Source organism: Lampetra fluviatilis, chromosome 74 (assembly GCF_964198595.1).
Source record: "Lampetra fluviatilis chromosome 74, kcLamFluv1.1, whole genome shotgun sequence".
Classification (NCBI taxonomy): domain Eukaryota; kingdom Metazoa; phylum Chordata; class Hyperoartia; order Petromyzontiformes; family Petromyzontidae; genus Lampetra; species Lampetra fluviatilis.
In genome coordinates, this window is record NC_136348.1 from 1497162 (window position 1) to 1517249 (window position 20088).

General features: G+C 44.5%; 1 protein-coding gene across 1 annotated transcript in view; it reads right to left on the reverse strand.

Moving 5' to 3' along the window:
• LOC144953340 (uncharacterized) overlaps nucleotides 1–20088 on the reverse strand; it is a gene marked incomplete at its 5' end in the record, with an annotated part of 276268 nt that overhangs the window by 65700 nt on the left and 190480 nt on the right. The window contains 3 exon segments of the mRNA XM_078883903.1: nucleotides 4135–4919; nucleotides 9232–9618; nucleotides 15257–15938. Of these exon segments, the coding sequence (XP_078740029.1) occupies nucleotides 4135–4919; nucleotides 9232–9618; nucleotides 15257–15938 (1854 nt within the window).

A 20088-nucleotide genomic window follows, 5' to 3' on the forward strand; every position in this document is an offset into this window, starting at 1 on the left:
TCCCCCAAGTTACTCCGCCCATGGTGGGGTCAGGTAGAGGTCATAGAGGTTGGTGCTGTAAAGACAGTGCATCAACTAAGGGACAAGTGGTGACAACAAGATAGAGAGAGAGTTCGAGAAGGGAATGCGAGACCAAGTGTGGGCGTAGGTTCACGCCGAGAATGAGAGAGGGGGAGGAACGAGGTTCGGGGCTGTGTAGTCATTACAATTGCAATGATCACGGGCTTATATTGAGTTTGTGCGTTTATTGAAACATATGCAGATATTGTATATTGCTATTGGATGTCATTGAGATGGAACATAAATGGAGCTGTGGGGGCCGTTGGCCCCCGGGGTCTCTCCCGCCATCATCCCCTATTCCGTTTATGTTACCCCACCTCCCTAATACCCGCTAGGGTTTCGCCGGCCTTCGAACGCGACGCTCCTACCCATACGGCTTCACGCAGCGCTCCCACGCTGCAAGCATACGTGCGCACGGCATCATCAAACAAACGCCATACTCCCCCTCTTTACGCCGCTACGTAAAGCTCTCGCACGCTGCGAGCGTGCGCCCGTCTACAGCCCTGTGCGGCACTCGCCACCACGTCGAATAACCACGTTACCAATGCGCACCCGTATCCGACACACAGCTCCCCGCGGCACCCACTCACCACGGAGCACTCACGTTGTGATCGCACACCTGTATCATATACGTAGTGAACACACGCGCACCGCTCTGCGCAGCGCTCCCCCGAGGCGAGCCGCAGCACTACAGAACCACTGCGTACACACGCTTCCCCACGCGCTCAGCTCCGCGCAGCGCTCACTCACGTGGCGAACCACTGTGTGCACCCGCGCCCCCACACGCTCACGCTGCACGACAAGATCACGCGAGACCACGCTTCGCTATTAATGATTTATTATCTGCTACCTGGTAATTTAATGTTATGTCAGTATGAGTCGACGAGGCTGGCCTATCCTACTTCCCCTGGACCTATTCCCTATTTATCGGCTTACGATACCCTGTCACCTTGCTACTCACGGGTCGAAGTATTCGGTCGTCCTGTGGCTTTTCCTCTATGCCGTCGGGGCACGTCGCGCGGACGTCCGGAGGCAGAGCTGGAGCTGCGTCTGGTCGCCTGGCGCAGGAGTAAGAGCGCGATTTCCCCTTTGCGCTCCCCATTTATCCTCCCTACCTCAAAGGGAATGCGGCTCTGGACAATAGGCTCGCGACCCTCTGGCACGCGCACCGCGGTTCAGGGCGCTTTTGATATGCTACTTAATGCTCAACCTGCGCGGCGCAAATTCCAATCAATCCCTTTCTCACGCAGGCCCCACCATTATCGCAGTTTATGCGGCGGCGTCCGTCACAAAGGTGCGCCGTGGGAGTTTGTGCACGGCTCCCCGCGTGACCCCGCTCTCCCGATTAGTCATACTAACAGCCTTATCCTTTAACTTCCCTAACAATGGTGCCTGCGTGCCCGAGCGTAATTATGCCGTCCCTCTGCTCCCTGTGCGGGGGTGCCTGATTATGCAATTCAGATGCGCTGCGTGTTTTCTAATGATGCTCCTCCATCACAATGCTTATTCCCTCTGCCTGCCCCATCGATACTTGCGTGTGTGGGGTGTGTGGGATGCGTTTCACCCGCGGTGGCCGAGTGGCCCCTCGCTGCGACCTTGCAATCTTAAGGCCGGTCGCAGCGCCGCGGTGCAAAGTAGCGTCGGGGGAGGTCGTCCAATTCCCTAGGTTGCCGGAAACCGTGAAAGTTTAATCCCGATAAGGGCTTCTCGGATAAAAACCGGTCGGCCAGGTGACCTCCCCTCGGAGCTCTATGGGGGGGGGGAAATGCGTGCGGGTGTGTTCATGTGAGGTGAGGTGAGGGGGACGCGGGGTCGGCTCCGTCGCTTGGTGGTGGCGAGGTCGGAGATGGGGCGCCTGCTGAACGGCTTCGTGGCGGCGGCATGACATAGCCCCCCGAGGTGCTGGTCCCCGTCCCGGGTTGACTGGAGCACCTTGCTTGAGCCGCGCCCACGAGGAAACGCTGCGGGGTCCGGGGGGTCCGTCCGGACCTCGTGGCTGGTCTCGGGGCTGGTGGCTCCGTCCTCTGCAGCTCCTGCGGCGGCCTCCTCCTCCACTCCAGCGGCTCTCCCTGTCCCTCGGTACCTGCGGGCTGGGGTACAAACTCAGAAGCGGAGGGGTTTAGGGGCCGTCGTCCGCGCCGTCCCCTGGCGGGGTCGGGGCGTCTCGGGGGCCCGGCGGGGCCCATGTAGGGTGCGAGGCCCCCCAGCACGAGGGGTGCGGGTACTCCGGGATTTCGGGGCCTTCGGGTGACGGGGTTCTCTCTCGCCGGGGCCGCTTTCCACGGTTTTAAGCGGCGGACGTTGACCACCGTCTCTCGATCCCTCTCCCCGCAATAAATTAGTACCGTCCAGGGGGATATCTGCCGCACCACGGTCCAGGGTCCCCGCCAGTAGGACGTCAGTTTCCCCACCTGCCCGGCCCCGACGCGAGGAGTGTGTAGCCACACCTTAGCGCCTGTCAGGAATAAGGGGGGTTCCATGCGTGGTCGGGTGCCCTGTTCCTGCCGCCGATGCGCGGCTTCCCCTTGCGGGTATGCTCGGCCTCGGGCTTCTCGCAGGGTCTCCAACAGGTGTTCCACGGGGCGGCTTCCCTCCTCCGTTTCGGGCGTTTGAGTTGCGTCCGAAACGTCGTTATTTATTTTGTTTTATTTATACCTACGTGACTTTGCCGAAAGAACCAAAGAGTGTAGATATTCTAATACTGTCCCTCCGTTAACGGTCTTATAAATTATATAAAAAAACTAGTTTATACTCGTTTAATGTTTAATGCTATCTTTAAAGCGTTACAGTTGACATGTTTTAGAGTACAAGTGATCTCCAGTATACTTCGGAATTAGGGAAAGGAACGATGCTAAACTATTTATAACGGGGACCTTTCCCCTCTAGGAACACATGTTGATGGTGGAGACATCCAAGACGTTGCCGGTTAAGGTCAGACTTGTGTTGCTGCTGCAGCAGTTGCTGCTGCAGTTGTTGCTGTACACTATACATACATATTAGCGATTCTTATACGACCACACTGTGATTCTAATGCTTCTAATGATATTATAATACCTACTAATACACTAGTTTATAATCGTTTAATCGTTGGTGTTATCGTTTATAGTATTACAGTCTACATGTTATCGAGAACAGTTTATCCCCGACATACTTCGGGATAAGTGACTGGTACGTTGATGAACGATTAACTACGGGGACCTTTCCCCTCAAGGAACACGTGTTAATCGGGTAGACAGCCAAGATGCTGCCGGTTAAGGGCACACTTGTGTGACGGAGATCCTCCACCTGAAATTATCTTAACATATTTTTTCTAGGAACATTGTAAAATAAAGAACGGACAAACATTTGTTAAAAATACGTTTTTATTCATCTGCAATCATTTTGACGTCAAAACTCGAAGGGAATATTTATTATGTCCTATGTTCACACATTTCCAGTACAATGCAAACCATTTCCGTTCCAGGAATACCAAAGCGTTGAAGTTTCATTCCCCATGATTTCCTTATTAGTTCACCACATGTGTTCACTGTGCGTCTATGTTGAAGTCAAGGCCATATATCCAACGAACGCGTCATCAATGTTCATCCTGAAAACCGGCTATCTAAAGTCGATTAATACCAATCAAAAAAGCTATATACTTGAAAAAAAACCCGTTTAAAATGTTCAGTAAAGATGTACCTACAGACGCATTCCAACTTTAGCTCAACAGGAACACTTAACGACTACAATTGAACCCTCTCACAACCAGTGCTCATCACACCACTTCGGCAAGTAATCCGATAACATTACAAACCACCACTGTGCACGGAATTAAACTCACAAAAACTGTAAAACTAAAATGGTCAAAATTATACACAAAAGTACTCGTTACGGATTAAAAGGTATAACCACATGACAATATTTTTCAGTCACCCCGAGCTCTCTGGTTGACTCTCGAGCCACTCCATTACATCCAGCCATCTCTCGGGATCCAACTGCATGGGATCGAAGGTGGAAACTTCTTCAGGACTCATTGCAGCACCTTGAATTTCAGCTTTTGATTTCAGTTTCCTATCATTGTGGACCTTCTGATGCCTGTTGATGTGTGACTTGTGTGCAAATGTCTTCCCACACACAGAGCACAGGAACGGCTTCTCGACTGTGTGTGTTCTCTGATGAATCTGAAGATGTGATGACCTTGCAAATTTCTTCCCACACACAGGGCACAGGAATGGCTTTTCGCCCGTGTGTGTTCTCTGATGACTCTGAAGATGTGATGAGTTTGCAAATTTCTTCCCACACACAGAGCACAGGAATGGCTTCTCGCCCGTGTGTGCTCTCTGATGAATCTGAAGATTTGATGAGTTTGCAAATTTCTTCCCACACACAGGGCACAGGAATGGCTTCTCGCCCGTGTGTGTTCTCTGATGACTCTGAAGATGTGATGAGTTTGCAAATTTCTTCCCACACACAGAGCACAGGAATGGCTTCTCGCCCGTGTGTGCTCTCTGATGATTCTGAAGATGTGATGAGTTTGCAAATTTCTTCCCACACACAGAGCACAGGAATGGCTTCTCGCCCGTGTGTGTTCTCTGGTGTCTCTGAAGATGTGATGACTGTGCAAATGCCTTCCCACACACAGGGCATAGGAATGGCTTCTCTCCCGTGTGTGTTCTCTGATGGTCTTGAAGAGTTGCCGAGTGTGCAAATGCCTTCCCACACACAGAACACAGGAATGGCTTCTCACCCGTGTGTGTTCTCTGATGACTCTGAAGATGTGATGACTTTGCAAATGTCTTCCCACACACAGGGCACAGGAATGGCTTCTCGCCCGTGTGTGTTCTCTGGTGTATCTGAAGATGTGATGGCCGTGAAAAGGACTTCCCACACACAGAGCAATTGAATGGCTTCTTGTCTCCGTGTGCGTGGGGCTTTGGAGAGCGTCTCTGCTCCATGTGAGCGTAGTATCAGCAGCTGTGTTATCGAGTCAAAAGTACGCTATCGGCCGCAAGGATGTTTAGCGTTGAGTTTTAGATTTTGTTAACTGCTAAAACAAGAACGACACTCTAACCGAGATGCAAAAAAATCTCGCTAATGTGACGGCGAACACGTTTAAGAGTTTAATCGCGAAAATAGACACTTACTTGGAGATTCACGGTATATCGATGTCTGGAACCCGTCTGAAGATGTCGCCACGAACTCTCTCGACGCAAAGTCGCCTCACTGTCGACACAGCAATTGTGCTCGCCAGGCTGCGTTGTCTCGCGGTTGAAGGGCGATCAGCAGAGCGACGAGTCGAGCGTCCAACCTCATCAAGTTCCCTCTCGAAATGGCATTGAGCTCTGCTTCTGAGCTGCCTTACTCCCCCCCTAAGATCAAATCCTTTGTCTTTCAGGATATTTGCATTCGATTGTTAATTTTGGAAGGTACAATCCGCATGTCTATTAACATACCGAAGGGTAATGTGCCCATTGTGCTTCATGCATGAATATGTAAGTGCATCTCAGTGTGTAATTGTGCGCTTATTTTGAATAAATGGAAAAACTTTGTCCTCGATTTAAAGTGAATGCAGAGAAATTAGCATGTAACTTTAGAAAAGGAAGAGAGCGGCCTTCTCGACGAGGGAGTGAAACCCGATGGGTAATATTCGTTTACAGCGTTACAATGGATAGGTTGTAGTTCATAGGTTATAATATTATATTTCACTATGTTAGAACTTAACATGTAAGAGTCTACAATATCAGAGTTGATCAAATGCGACGATCAAGGGCGTTAATTGGTTAAGTTTGATCAGTCTTTGATCAAAGGCGTCATCCCATCACGGAACACCACCTCCCTGCGTATATAACAGCAACAGAAGCAACTACAGCAGCAACAACAGCAGCGACAACAACAGCAGCAACATCACATTTCGAGGGCGGCGCAGCTACTTCCGATTCTGCTGCCAAGCTGTTTGTAGTCGGGACCTGCTCTTGCAGGACCCCACACGTCTTTGGAAATGATTGCGATGATCATGTCTGAGCTGAGAATTAAGTCACTCAAGATTACTTTGTTTAACCATAACTTTAGGTAGGTTAGTGTCATCGGGGCTCTGTGAATACTACTCATGAATGAAATCACACTCCTGAATAACCGACATTGTACTAATGTTGTACTAATTTTGGTTGATCTAGTAGAACAAGGCACGTGCCATGTCCAGACGAATTCTTATCAACAACAGTGTCCTTAAATATGATGCTAAAATAAATGTTAACGCTGGATTTAACGTGCACCTCTTAACCCCTCCCTCGCATTTACGACTAACGATTTGCATTTGCACGTAACATATATTAAAGTCCATTAAAATGCTAATACGACCATATTGTTATTCTAAAAATTGAATGCGATTCTTGCCCTGTACCCCCCCCCCCCCCCACAGTTCACATATCCGACCCCCGGTTCGATTGAACAGATAATTTACATACATATCTGTATGTCCCCCAAGTTGCTCCGCCCATGGCGGGGTCAGGTAGAGGTCATAGAGGTGGGTGATGTAAAGACAGTGCATCAACTAAGGGACAAGATAGAGAGAGTTCGAGAAGGGAAGGCGAGACCAAGTGTGGGCGGAGGTTCACGTCGAGAATGAGAGAGGGGGAGGAACGAGGTTTGGGGCTGTTTTGGCTGGTTGCTGTCTCGTCGTCGTCGTTGCTATATCGTGACGCCTGGGGTCTGAAACCGCGTTAAAGGCTAAATAAAATAACCCTCTGCAGTCTGAGTCCGGAGTCATTGCAATTGTAATGATTCATTATTTCACGGGCTAATATTGGGTTTGTGCGATTATTTTACATATTCATACTGAATATTGTTATTTGATTCCATTTAGATGGAACATTCATCCATTAGTGGACAGCTTGATATTAATACCACCAAAGTGTTATTCAAATAATTTTAATCCCATCCTGATCCTGCACCTTCCGTTTCACATATCCCACCCTTGGTTCGCACGTCCATATTACATGCATACATATTACATACAGACATTACATTCATGCATATTACATACATGTTACATACTCACGAGTGTGAAGCTAAGAATTCGAATGAGATTCGAATATCACAATTCAATGTACGGTGTTCTAATCTGTAATACGAGTACACAACATTATAGTTTACTATGACACTAGTTTGTAGTGTTATTTTAAAGCGTTGAAATGTATAGCTCATAGTTTAAAGGTTATATTCTTAGAGTTTATAATGTTAGAGTATGCAATGTGAGTTTACAATTTGAGAGTTTGTGGACGTGCCCTATTCTCGTGGGACCCGACACGGATTTGGAAATAATTCGTATGATCATGTTTGAGCTGGGATGAGCGACTAATGTTTACTTTGATTAATCATAACTGTGTGTAGGTTAGTGCAACCGGGGCTTAGTGAATACTACTCATGAATGAACTCATACTTATTTCGGTAGAAATTTGAAATCGTGTTGGTAGAACAAGTCGCCTGCCTTTTCAAGACGAATTGGTATCTTCAAGTGCGTCCGTAAATATATTGCTAAAATACACAGCATAGGGAAGGTTGCCTTGTTCGGGAGATGTAGTTTGGCTAAGGCGCTGTGGCCGTGTGATGACACGGATTCTGAAACAATGGAGTTAAACACTCGCTGCTTGGCCCCGTCGACAGCAGCGAAGGCTGTCATATACCGCCCCATTTACGAGTTGGATGTATAATGTGTATAGTTGAAGGTGCTAGGTGTTGTTTTCTTCTAACAGCTACTAACGTGCGTGTGTTGTCTGTTTTTAGGATTTGGCCATTGATGTTGTTCTTTTTATTGGGCGTTTTTTTGTTGAGTTCTGTCACTTGAGTGTTGCAGTTTGTTTAAGAATTCGTCACGTGAGCGTGGTGTTTTGATTGTGGGATTTTGTTTTTGTCACAATTTTTGATTGTTATAATAATTGTAACGATTCATAATCTCATGAGTTTATGATTCTGTGCGTGTATTTATACAAATATATTCCGTCTTTTGTTATTCGATTACATATCGCAGTGAAAATCGTGATTGTAATATGACCATGTTGTAATTGTAATAATTGTATCCGATCCTTGCATGTACACAATACATACATATTAGCGATTCTTATACGACCACACTGTGATTCTAATGCTTCTAATGATATTAAAATAACTACTAATACACTAGTTTATAATCGTTTAATGTTTAGTGTTATCGTTTATAGTATTAGTTTACATGTTATAGAGTACAGTTTATCCCCGACATAAGTAGGGATTAGGGACTGGTACGTTGATGAAGGATTAACTGCGGGGACCTTTCCCCTCAAGGAACACGTGTTAATCGGGTAGACAGCCAAGATGCTGCCGGTTAAGGGCACACTTGTGTGACGGAGATCCTCCACCTGAAAATCTCTTAACATGTTTTTTCTAGGAACATTATGAAATAAAGACCGTACAAACATTTGTTAAAAATACGTTTTTATTCATCTGCAATCATTTTTACGTCAAAACTCGAAGGGAATATTTATTATGTCCTATGTTCACACATTTCCAGTACAATGCAAACCATTTCCGTTCCAGGAATACCAAAGCGTTAAAATATAATTCCCCATGATTTCCTTATTAGTTAACCACATTTGTTCACTCTGCGTCTATGTTGAAGTCAAGGCCATATATCCAACGAACGCGCCATCAATGTACATTCTGAAAACCGGCTATCTAAAGCCGATTAATACCTATCAAAAAAGCTAAAATGTTGAGTAAAGATGTACCTTCAGACGCATTCCAACTTTAGCTCAACAGGAACACTTAACGACTACAATTGAACCCTCTCACAACCAGTGCTCTTCACACCACTTCGGCAAGTAATCCGATAACATTACAAACACCACTGTGCACGTCACGAAACTCTCCCAAAAACTGTAGAACTAAAATGGTCAAAATTATAACCAAAAAGTACTCTATACCGATTAAAAGGTATAACCACGTGACATAATATGTTTTCAGTCACCCCGAGCTCTCTGGTTGACTCTCGAGCCACTCCATTACATCCAGCCATCTCTCGGGATCCAACTGCATGGGATCGAAGGTGGAAACTTCTTCAGGACTCATTGCAGCACCTTGAATTTCAACTTTTGATTTCAGTTTCCTATCATTGTGAACCTTCTGATGCCTGTTCATGTTAGATGAGTGTGCAAATGCCTCCCCACACACAGGGCACAAGAATGGCTTCTCGCCCGTGTGTGTTCTCTGGTGACGCTGAAGATGTGATGAGTGTGCAAATGTCTTCCCACACACAGGGCACAGGAATGGCTTCTCGCCCGTGTGTGTTCTCTGGTGACTCTGAAGATGTGACGAGTGTGCAAATGTCTTCCCACACATAGGGCACAGGAATGGCTTCTCGCCCGTGTGTGTTCTCTGATGAGTTTGAAGAGTTGACGAGTGTGCAAATGCCTTCCCACACACAGAACACAGGAACGGCTTCTCGCCCGTGTGTGTTCTCTGGTGTCTCTGAAGATGTGATGGCCGTGAAAATGCCTTCCCACACACAGAGCAATTGAATTGCTTCTTGCCTCCGTGTGCGTGGGGCTGTGGAGAGCGTTTCTGCTCCATGTGAGCGTCGTAACAGTAGCTGTGTTATCGAGTCAAAAGTACGCTATCGGCCGCAAGGATGTTTAGCGTTGAGTTTTGGATTTTGTTAACTGCTAAAACTCTCGCGTCTAACCGAGACGCAAACAAATCCCACTAATTTGACGACGAACACGTTTAAGATTTTATCCGCGAAAATATACACTTACTTGGAGATTCACGGTAAATCGATGTCTAGAACCCGTCTGAAGATGTCGCCACGAACTCTCCCGACGCAAAGTCGCCTAACTGTCGACACAGCAATTGTGCTCGCCAGGCTGCGTTGTCTCGCGGTTGAAGGGCGATCAGCAGAGCGACGAGTCGAGCGTCCAACCTCATCAAGTTCCCTCTCGAAATGGCATTGAGCTCTGCTTCTGAGCCGCCTTATAACTCCCCCCCTAGGATCCAATCCTTTGTCTTTCAGACTATTTGCATTCGATTGTTAATTTTGGAAGGCACAATCCGCATGTCTATTAACATACCGAAGGGTAATGTGCCCATTGTGCTTCATGCATGCATATGTAATTGTGCGCTTATTTTGAATAAAAACTTTGTCCTCGATTTAAAGTGAATGCAGAGAAATTAGCATGTAACTTTAGAAAAGGAAGAGAGCGGCCTTCTCGACGAGGGAGTGAAACCCAATAGGTAATATTCTTTTTAAATCCTTTATATTAAGTTCACTTGCTTGCTTGCGCGCTTGCTTGCTTGCTTACGACCGTGCAAATCTTTCAGTCGTTATTTTACCCACTTCCCGTGATCCCATCGAGCTGACATTTTGCACACAGACTCGTTGTGCGTGACAATTTATTTTCGTGAATTTTTTTCCCCAAAATTGTACACTTTTAAGGAAAAAAATTATTATATTTAATTACCAATTGCTTAATGGTGGCAGGCAATCATCTGACCCCTAGGTGGCAGCAATCTCAAGCCATAGGACGAGAGGACTCTAGCCGCCACGCATATAAAGGATTTATAGTGAAAAACTTTGTTTGACGGGTTAATTTTTACAGCGTTACAATGGATAGGTTGTAGTTCATAGGATATAATATAATGTTTCATTATGATAGAGCTTAACATGTGAGAGTCTACAATATAAGAGTTGATCAAATGCGACGATCAAGGGCGTCAATCGGGTGAGTTTGATCAGAGGCTTTAATCAAATGCGTCATCCCATCACGGAACACCACCTCCCTGCGTATATCACAGCAACAGAAGCAACTCCAGCAGCAACAACAGCAGCGACAACAACAACAGCAACATCACATTTTCAGGGCGACGCAGCTACTTCCGATTATGCTGCCCAGCTGTTTGAAGTCAGGACCTGCTCTCGCAGGAACCCACACTTTTTTGGAAAGTATTGCGATGATCATGTCTGAGCTGAGAATTAAGTCACTCAAGATTACTTTGTTTAACCATAACTTTAGGTAGGTTAGTGTAATCGGGGCTCTGTGAATACTACTCATGAATGAAATCACACTCCTGTATGACCGACATTGTACTAATTTTGGTTGATCGAGTAGAACAAGGCATGTGCCATGCCCAGACGAATTCTTATCAACAACAGTGTCCTTAAATATGATGCTAAAATAAATGTTAACACTGGATTTAACGTGCACCTCTTAACCCCTCCCTCGCATTTACGACTAACGATTTTCATTTGCACATAACATACATTCAAGCACAGTAAAATGCTAATACGACCATATTGTTATTCTAAAATTTGTCCTGTACCCCCCACAGTTCACATATATGACCCCCGGATCGATTGAACAGATAATTTACATACATATCTGTAGAGTGCGATTTTAATACTTCTAATGAGATTTATTTTATTACGTCCCTTCTACGTGACTTTACCGAAAGAACCAAGAAGACTATGAACTATTGTTTAAATTTAGAACCATATAAACGGAGGTAAGGAATTATAATCTCATTAGAAGCATTAGAATCACAGTGTGGTCGTATTAGAATCACACTCTGCTCATATGTATGTATAGTCTCCGTGCAAGGATCGGATAAAAATGATAAAAATTACAACACACAATCGAAATGCTATATACAGTATATATACACATACAAAAATCTTAACAACCACACATGGTAACATATATACACCACATTATTTCAAATATGTATTTAAAAATATGTTTTAATTTTTTTAAAAATTTAGAATGTCGTTGTCCATGTGGGGAGATGGAGCGCAGTGGATCGTTTCGTCTAAGCTGCTTTTCGGAATCCGTGTGATAACCCAGTCACATCGCCTAACTCCAGTCAAAGCACCTTACCCAAACTACATCTCCCCAACAAGGCAGCCTTACCGCTGCTGTGTATTGTGTTTATGGGATAACAGAGGTGTGTATTATCCCATACGCCTTGCCCAAAACGACTGATTGTCCGCTTAACAGCCTAGCCCATAAACCACCATTGGTGACAGTGTTGTTTGAGAGCAGCTATTAAAGTCGTTTAGGCAAACGAGGTGGTGGCTGGCCAAACCATGCCTCGCTGTTTGTCTCCGGAGTGATGACGGATTGGTGCCGCGGGACGCAGCATCTCATCCGACAAGCGTTGCAGCAGCTGGGTGATGGCATCCGTGAATTTGTCAACTTTCTCGTCAAGTTGAGGCCGTCTCCCTCGTGGTCTCCTCCCTCTGCGCGTGCTGTGGGTTGCTCATGGCCGAGGTGGAACTGCATGTTGAATCGGGTGTAGACGTTATTTTAGCAACATTTAAGTACAGTATTGTGTTTAGAATGCGTCTCGACAAGAAAGGTGACTTGTTGGATCAGAGTTTTTCATCAAAGGCGTTATCCCATCACGGGACATCAACATGCTGCGTATATAACAGTAACAGAAGCAACTACAGCAGCTACGAAACCGTTCGATGGCAAAGCAGCGACTTCTGCTTCTGCTCAAACTGCTGCCCGAATCTTTGTGGCCGGCCCTGCTCTCGTGGGACCCCACACGTTCATGGAAATAATAGAGATGATCCTGAGCTGAGATTTAAGCGACTTAAGTTGACTTTGTTTAAACATAACTTAGTGTAGGTTCGTGCCATCGGTGTTTAGCGAATACTGCTGAAGAATTAGCTCACACTCATTTATGACGTAATTTGGTATAATTTTGGTTGTCTACGAATTCTTATCATATACAGTGTACTTAACTATATAGCTAAAATAACGTCAACACTCGAATAAACTTGCAGGTCTTCGCCCTCATATTGTTACTTCGTAGATGCTCGAGCTAATATATATTGGGTTTGTGCGATTATTTTACATATTCATACTGAATATTGTTATTTGATTCCATTTAGATGGAACATTCATCCATTAGTGGACAGCTTGATATTAATACCACCAAAGTGTTATTCAAATAATTTTAATCCCATCCTGATCCTGCACCTTCCGTTTCACATATCCCACCCTTGGTTCGCACGTCCATATTACATGCATACATATTACATACAGACATTACATTCATGCATATTACATACATGTTACATACTCACGAGTGTGAAGCTAAGAATTCGAATGAGATTCGAATATCACAATTCAATGTACGGTGTTCTAATCTGTAATACGAGTACACAACATTATAGTTTACTATGACACTAGTTTGTAGTGTTATTTTAAAGCGTTGAAATGTATAGCTCATAGTTTAAAGGTTATATTCTTAGAGTTTATAATGTTAGAGTATGCAATGTGAGTTTACAATTTGAGAGTTTGTGGACGTGCCCTATTCTCGTGGGACCCGACACGGATTTGGAAATAATTCGTATGATCATGTTTGAGCTGGGATGAGCGACTAATGTTTACTTTGATTAATCATAACTGTGTGTAGGTTAGTGCAACCGGGGCTTAGTGAATACTACTCATGAATGAACTCATACTTATTTCGGTAGAAATTTGAAATCGTGTTGGTAGAACAAGTCGCCTGCCTTTTCAAGACGAATTGGTATCTTCAAGTGCGTCCGTAAATATATTGCTATAATGCACAGCATAGGGAAGGCTGCCTTGTTCGGGAGATGTAGTTTGGCTAAGGCGCTGTGGCCGTGTGATGACACGGATTCTGAAACAATGGAGTTAAACACTCGCTGCTTGGCCCCGTCGACAGCAGCGAAGGCTGTCATATACCGCCCCATTTACGAGTTGGATGTATAATGTGTATAGTTGAAGGTGCTAGGTGTTGTTTTCTTCTAACAGCTACTAACGTGCGTGTGTTGTCTGTTTTTAGGATTTGGCCATTGATGTTGTTCTTTTTATTGGGCGTTTTTTTGTTGAGTTCTGTCACTTGAGTGTTGCAGTTTGTTTAAGAATTCGTCACGTGAGCGTGGTGTTTTGATTGTGGGATTTTGTTTTTGTCACATTTTTGATTGTTATAATAATTGTAACGATTCATAATCTCATGAGTTTATGATTCTGTGCGTGTATTTATACAAATATATTCCGTCTTTTGTTATTCGATTACATATCGCAGTGAAAATCGTGATTGTAATATGACCATGTTGTAATTGTAATAATTGTGTCCGATCCTTGCATGTACACTATACATACATATTAGCGATTCTTATACGACCACACTGTGATTCTAATGCTTCTAATGATATTATAATACCTACTAATACACTAGTTTATAATCGTTTAATGTTTAGTGTTATCGTTTATAGTATTAGTTTACATGTTATAGAGTACAGTTTATCCCATACATAAGTAGGGATTAGGGACTGGTACGTTGATGAAGGATTAACTACGGGGATCTTTCCCCTCAAGGAACACGTGTTCATCGGGTAGACAGCCAAGATGCTGCCGGTTAAGGGCACACTTGTGTGACGGAGATCCTCCACCTGAAAATCTCTTAACATGTTTTTTCTAGGAACATTATGAAATAAAGACCGTACAAACATTTGTTAAAAATACGTTTTTATTCATCTGCAATCATTTTTACGTCAAAACTCGAAGGGAATATTTATTATGTCCTATGTTCACACATTTCCAGTACAATGCAAACCATTTCCGTTCCAGGAATACCAAAGCGTTAAAATATAATTCACCATGATTTCCTTATTAGTTAACCACATTTGTTCACTCTGCGTCTATGTTGAAGTCAAGGCCATATATCCAACGAACGCGCCATCAATGTACATTCTGAAAACCGGCTATCTAAAGCCGATTAATACCTATCAAAAAAAGCTAAAATGTTGAGTAAAGATGTACCTACAGACGCATTCCAACTTTAGCTCAACAGGAACACTTAACGACTACAATTGAACCCTCTCACAACCAGTGCTCTTCACACCACTTCGGCAAGTAATCCGATAACATTACAAACCACCACTGTGCACGTCACTAAACTCTCCCAAAAACTGTAGAACTAAAATGGTCAAAATTATAACCAAAAAGTACTCTATACCGATTAAAAGGTATAACCACGTGACATAATATTTTTTCAGTCACCCCGAGCTCTCTGGTTGACTCTCGAGCCACTCCATTACATCCAGCCATCTCTCGGGATCCAACTGCATGGGATCGAAGGTGGAAACTTCTTCAGGACTCATTGCAGCACCTTGAATTTCAACTTTTGATTTCAGTTTCCTATCATTGTGAACCTTCTGATGCCTGTTCATGGTTGATGACCGTGCAAATGCCTTCCCACACACAGGGCACAGGAATGGCGTCTCGCCCGTGTGTGTTCTCTGAGGGTTCTGAAGAGTTGACGAGTGTGCAAATGTCTTACCACACACAGGGCACAGGAATGACTTCTCGCCCGTATGTGTTTTCTGATGGCGTTGGCAGTTTGCTGAAAGTGAAAATGCCTTCCCACACACAGAACACAGGAACGGCTTCTCGCCCGTGTGTGTTCTCTGATGAGTTTGAAGAGTTGATGCCCGTGTAAAGGCCTGCCCACACACAGAGCACAGGAATGGCTTCTCGCCCGTGTGTGTTCTCTGATGAGTTTGAAGAGTTGATGCCCGTGTAAAGGCCTGCCCACACACAGAGCACAGGAATGGCTTCTCGCCCGTGTGTGTTCTCTGATGACTCTGAAGATGTGATGAGTGTGCAAATGCCTTCCCACACACAGAGCACGGGAATGGCTTCTCGCCCGTGTGTGTTCTCTGATGACTCTGAAGATGTGATGACTGTGCAAATGCCTTCCCACACACAGAGCACGGGAATGGCTTCTCGCCCGTGTGTGTTCTCTGATGAATCTGAAGATGTGATGAGTGTGCAAATGCCTTCCCACACACAGAGCACAGGAATGGCTTCTCGCCCGTGTGTGTTCTCTGGTGTCTCTGAAGATGTGATGGCCGTGAAAAGGACTTCCCACACACAGAGCAATTCAATGGCTTCTTGCCTCCGTGTGCGTGGGGCTGTGGAGAGCTTCTCTGCTCCATGTGAGCGTAGTAACAGCAGCGGTGTTATCGAGTCAAAAGTACGCAATCGGCCTCGATTTAAAGTGTTTAGCGTTGAGTTTTGGATTTTTTTAACTGCTAAAACAAGAACGACACTCGCGTCTAACCGAGACGCAAAAAAATTCCCGTAAATTTTACGACGAACACGTTTAAGAGTTCATCCGCGAAAATAGACACTTACTTGGAGATTCACGGTATGTCGATGTCTAGAACCCGTCTGAAGATGTCGCCACGAACTCTCCCGACGCAAAGTCGCCTAACTGTCGACACTGCAATTTTGCTCGCCAGGCTTCGTTGTCTCGCGGTTGAAGGGCGATCAGCAGAGCGACGAGTCGAGCGTCCAACCTCATCAAGTTCCCTCTCGAAATGGCATTGAGCTCTGCTTCTGAGCCGCCTTATAACTCCCCCCCTAGGATCCAATCCTTTGTCTTTCAGGATATTTGCATTCTATTTGGTAATTTTGGAAGTTACAATCCGCATGTATATTAACATACCGAAGGGTAATGTGCCCATTGTACTTCATGCGTGAATATGTAAGTGCATCTCGGTGTGTAATTATGCGCTTATTTTGAATACATGGAAAAACACGTTCTCCATTCCCTCCATTGTCCTCGATTTAAAGTGAATGCAGCCCCGTGGCGTTGCCAAAAATCGCGTAAACACACATATGTACTTACTCACACACATGTGGACTAAGACACACACACATGGGCTTAGACACACATAGATAGACTGATACACACACAGCCCTACACACATACGACACACAGACATCTACTTGAGATACACAGACATGGATGTACACACATATGGACTCACACAAACGCATTGACTTACACACACATATTGAGTGACACACACATGTATAGACTTACATACACATGTGGACTAACACACATGTGGACTAACACACACACATGTGGACTAACACACACACATGTGGACTAACACACACACATGTGGACTAACACACACATATGGACTGACACACACATACACATGGGCGTACATGGCCACATCACAGACAGGCAGACCGTCGCAGCGTCATAAAAGCGCAGCAAAAAATGGAAAATTTAGCAACCTAAAAATAAGGAGTTTTGTGCACACAAACATTATTATTGTAATGTTTGTCAACTAATGTGTTTAATAATAGAAAACATTGGACTTGATTTGTTAGTGTAAGAAACTTGGAACTTTGTACTTACCATAGGCGTGTTGAGGCCTTGTGCCATGCGTAGCCCCCCTCCTGGCCTACATTGGCGAGGAGGCGGAGTTGGCACGTTGCCAGGCTAGGGGCTGGGCCGCTACCCCCCCACCCAGCATCCCCCGCCCTTGCAAGAATAATGGTATGTAAGCAGTAAAATATTATTATCTACGGAGTCTGTAGTATAAACTGGACACATCGTGTTGGGGGGGAGGGGCGAAGAGGACATGAAACTGTGAAGAAATATCCGCAGCGTCATGTGTGTATGTGTTGGCTGTTAAACGCGTAAAAGTAAATGTCCCGTGAGGTGGAGCGAATGCGCATCACTTGGTAGGCTCCCCACATGAACCTCGACATTCTCAGTTTCAAAAACAATGAACATGTATTTTAAAAATACGTTTTTTAAATCATGTGTATTGTTTATATGTAAAAATGTGTGATTGTTATATTCTTTGTATGTGTATATACTGTATATAGCTATTCTATTACATTGATACGACACATTCATCCAACAGTTGACTGTGATTCTAATACGACTAGCGGGATTCGAATAATTGTAATTCGATTCTTATGCTGCATATCCTACCCCTGGTTCGCATATTCACTTACCATACGTACGACCACAGTGTGAGAGATTAGCATGATGTTAATGTAATAAATAAGCATGTAACCGTAGAATAGGAGGAGAGCGGCCTCCTCGACGAGGGAGTGCAACCCAACGGGTGCAATCCAAAGGGCATGAGAGCATGATTTATAATATTATATGTTTGAGTTTAACATGTGAGAGTTTACAATGTCTGAGTTGATCAAATGCGACGATCAAGGGCATCAATCGGGTGCGATTGATCAAAGTATTTAATCAAAGGCGTCATCCCATCACGGACCACCACCTCCCTGCGTATATAACTTCAAAAGAAGCAACAACAGCAGCAACAACACATTTCGAGGGCGACGCTGCTACTTCTGATTCTGCTGCTTCTGCTGCCCGGCTGTTTGTGGCCGGGCACTGCTCTCGCGGGACCGCACACGTCTTTGGAAATGATTGCGATGATCATGTCTGAACTGAGAATTAAGTGACTAAATATTACTTTGTTTAATCATAACTGTATGTAGGTTAATGTCATCATGGCTCAGCAAATACTACTCATGAATGAACTCACACTGTTTGATGACAGAAATTGTAAAAAAATTGGCTGCCCGTGTAGGACAAGTCACCTTCCTTGTCCAGACGCATTCTAAACACAACACAGTCCTTAAATATATTGTTAAAATAACCTCTACACCCGATTCAACATGCAGCTCCAACTCGGCCATGAGCAACCTACAGCACGCCCAGAGACAGGAGACCACGAGGGAAACGGCCTCAACTTGAAGAGAAAGTTGACAAACTCACGGATGCCATCACCCAGCTGCTGCAACGCCTGTCGGATGAGACGCTGCGTCCCGCGGCACCATCCAGGCGAGTAAAGGAAGAGCTGAGCCCGAATCGGAAGCCGCCACCCAAACATCAGCAGCAGTAGATGGCGTGATTCTAATAGGACCACGTTGTTATTATAATCATTTTAATGCGATCAAAACCGCGCAACTCCCATTTTGCATTTACGACTCCAGATGTGCATCTACATATAACATACATTCTAGCTCAGTGTAATTTTAATACGACCATAGTGTTATTCTAATCATTTTAATCCGATCCTAATCCAGCACCCGCCAGTTCGCATATACGACCTCCGGTTCGCATGTCCAAAGGACATATTACATATGCATATTACATACGTACATACGAGCACAGTTCGCTTGCACGTACACTACACGTAAATATGCGCAGAGTGTGATTCTATTACGATCACATTGTGATTCTAATACTTCTAATTATATTCTAATTTTGATTTGACGCTTTCTTTCGCTAAAGTCACGGAGGTAAAAAAATTATAATAAAATAAAAATAAATGAAAATAACTAAATTAAATCACGACGTTTCGGAAGCAACACAAGGCTCCGTCGTCAGGTGTAACTGCTCCAGTAAAATTAATGTAAGCTATTCAAGACACGTGTTTTTTATATCGGGTGCTGGGCAGGGAGGAGCCAATGAGTCTGGGGGGGGGTGGTTTTCTCCCCCCCCCCCCCCTCATTGGCTCCTCCCTGAATAGCTTTTTTCACACGCTACAGAAGTTACACCTGATGACGGAGGCTTTTGTTGCTTCCGAAACGTCATGATTTAATTTAGTTATTTTCATTTATTATTTTATTTTATTATTATTTTTACCTACGTTACTAACGTGCGTGTGTTGTCTGTTTTAACGATTTGTCCATTGAGGTTGTTTTTTTTGCCGCGTTTTTTTTAGGTCTGTCACTTGAGTTTGTTTAAGAATTCGTCACGTGAGCGTGGTGTTTTGCTTGTGGGAATTTCGCTTTGTCACAATTTGTGATTCATAATATCATGAGTTAAGAATGGGTTTGTGCGTGATTCTTATACGACCACACTGTTATTCTAATGCTTCTAATGATATTATAATACCTTACCTCCGTTTATATGGTTATAAATTAAAACACTAGTTAATAATCGTTTAATGTTTAGTGTTATAGTTTATAGTATTACAGTTTACATGTTTTAAAGTACAGTTTATCCCCGACATACTTCGGGATTAGGGACTGGTACGTTGATGAACGGTTAACTACGGGGACCTTTCCCCTCAAGGAACACGTGTTAATCGGGTAGACAGCCAAGATGCTGCCGTTTAAGAGCACACTTGTGTGACGGAGATCCTCCACCTGAAATTATCTTAACATGTTTTTTTATAGGAACATTATAAAATAAAGACCG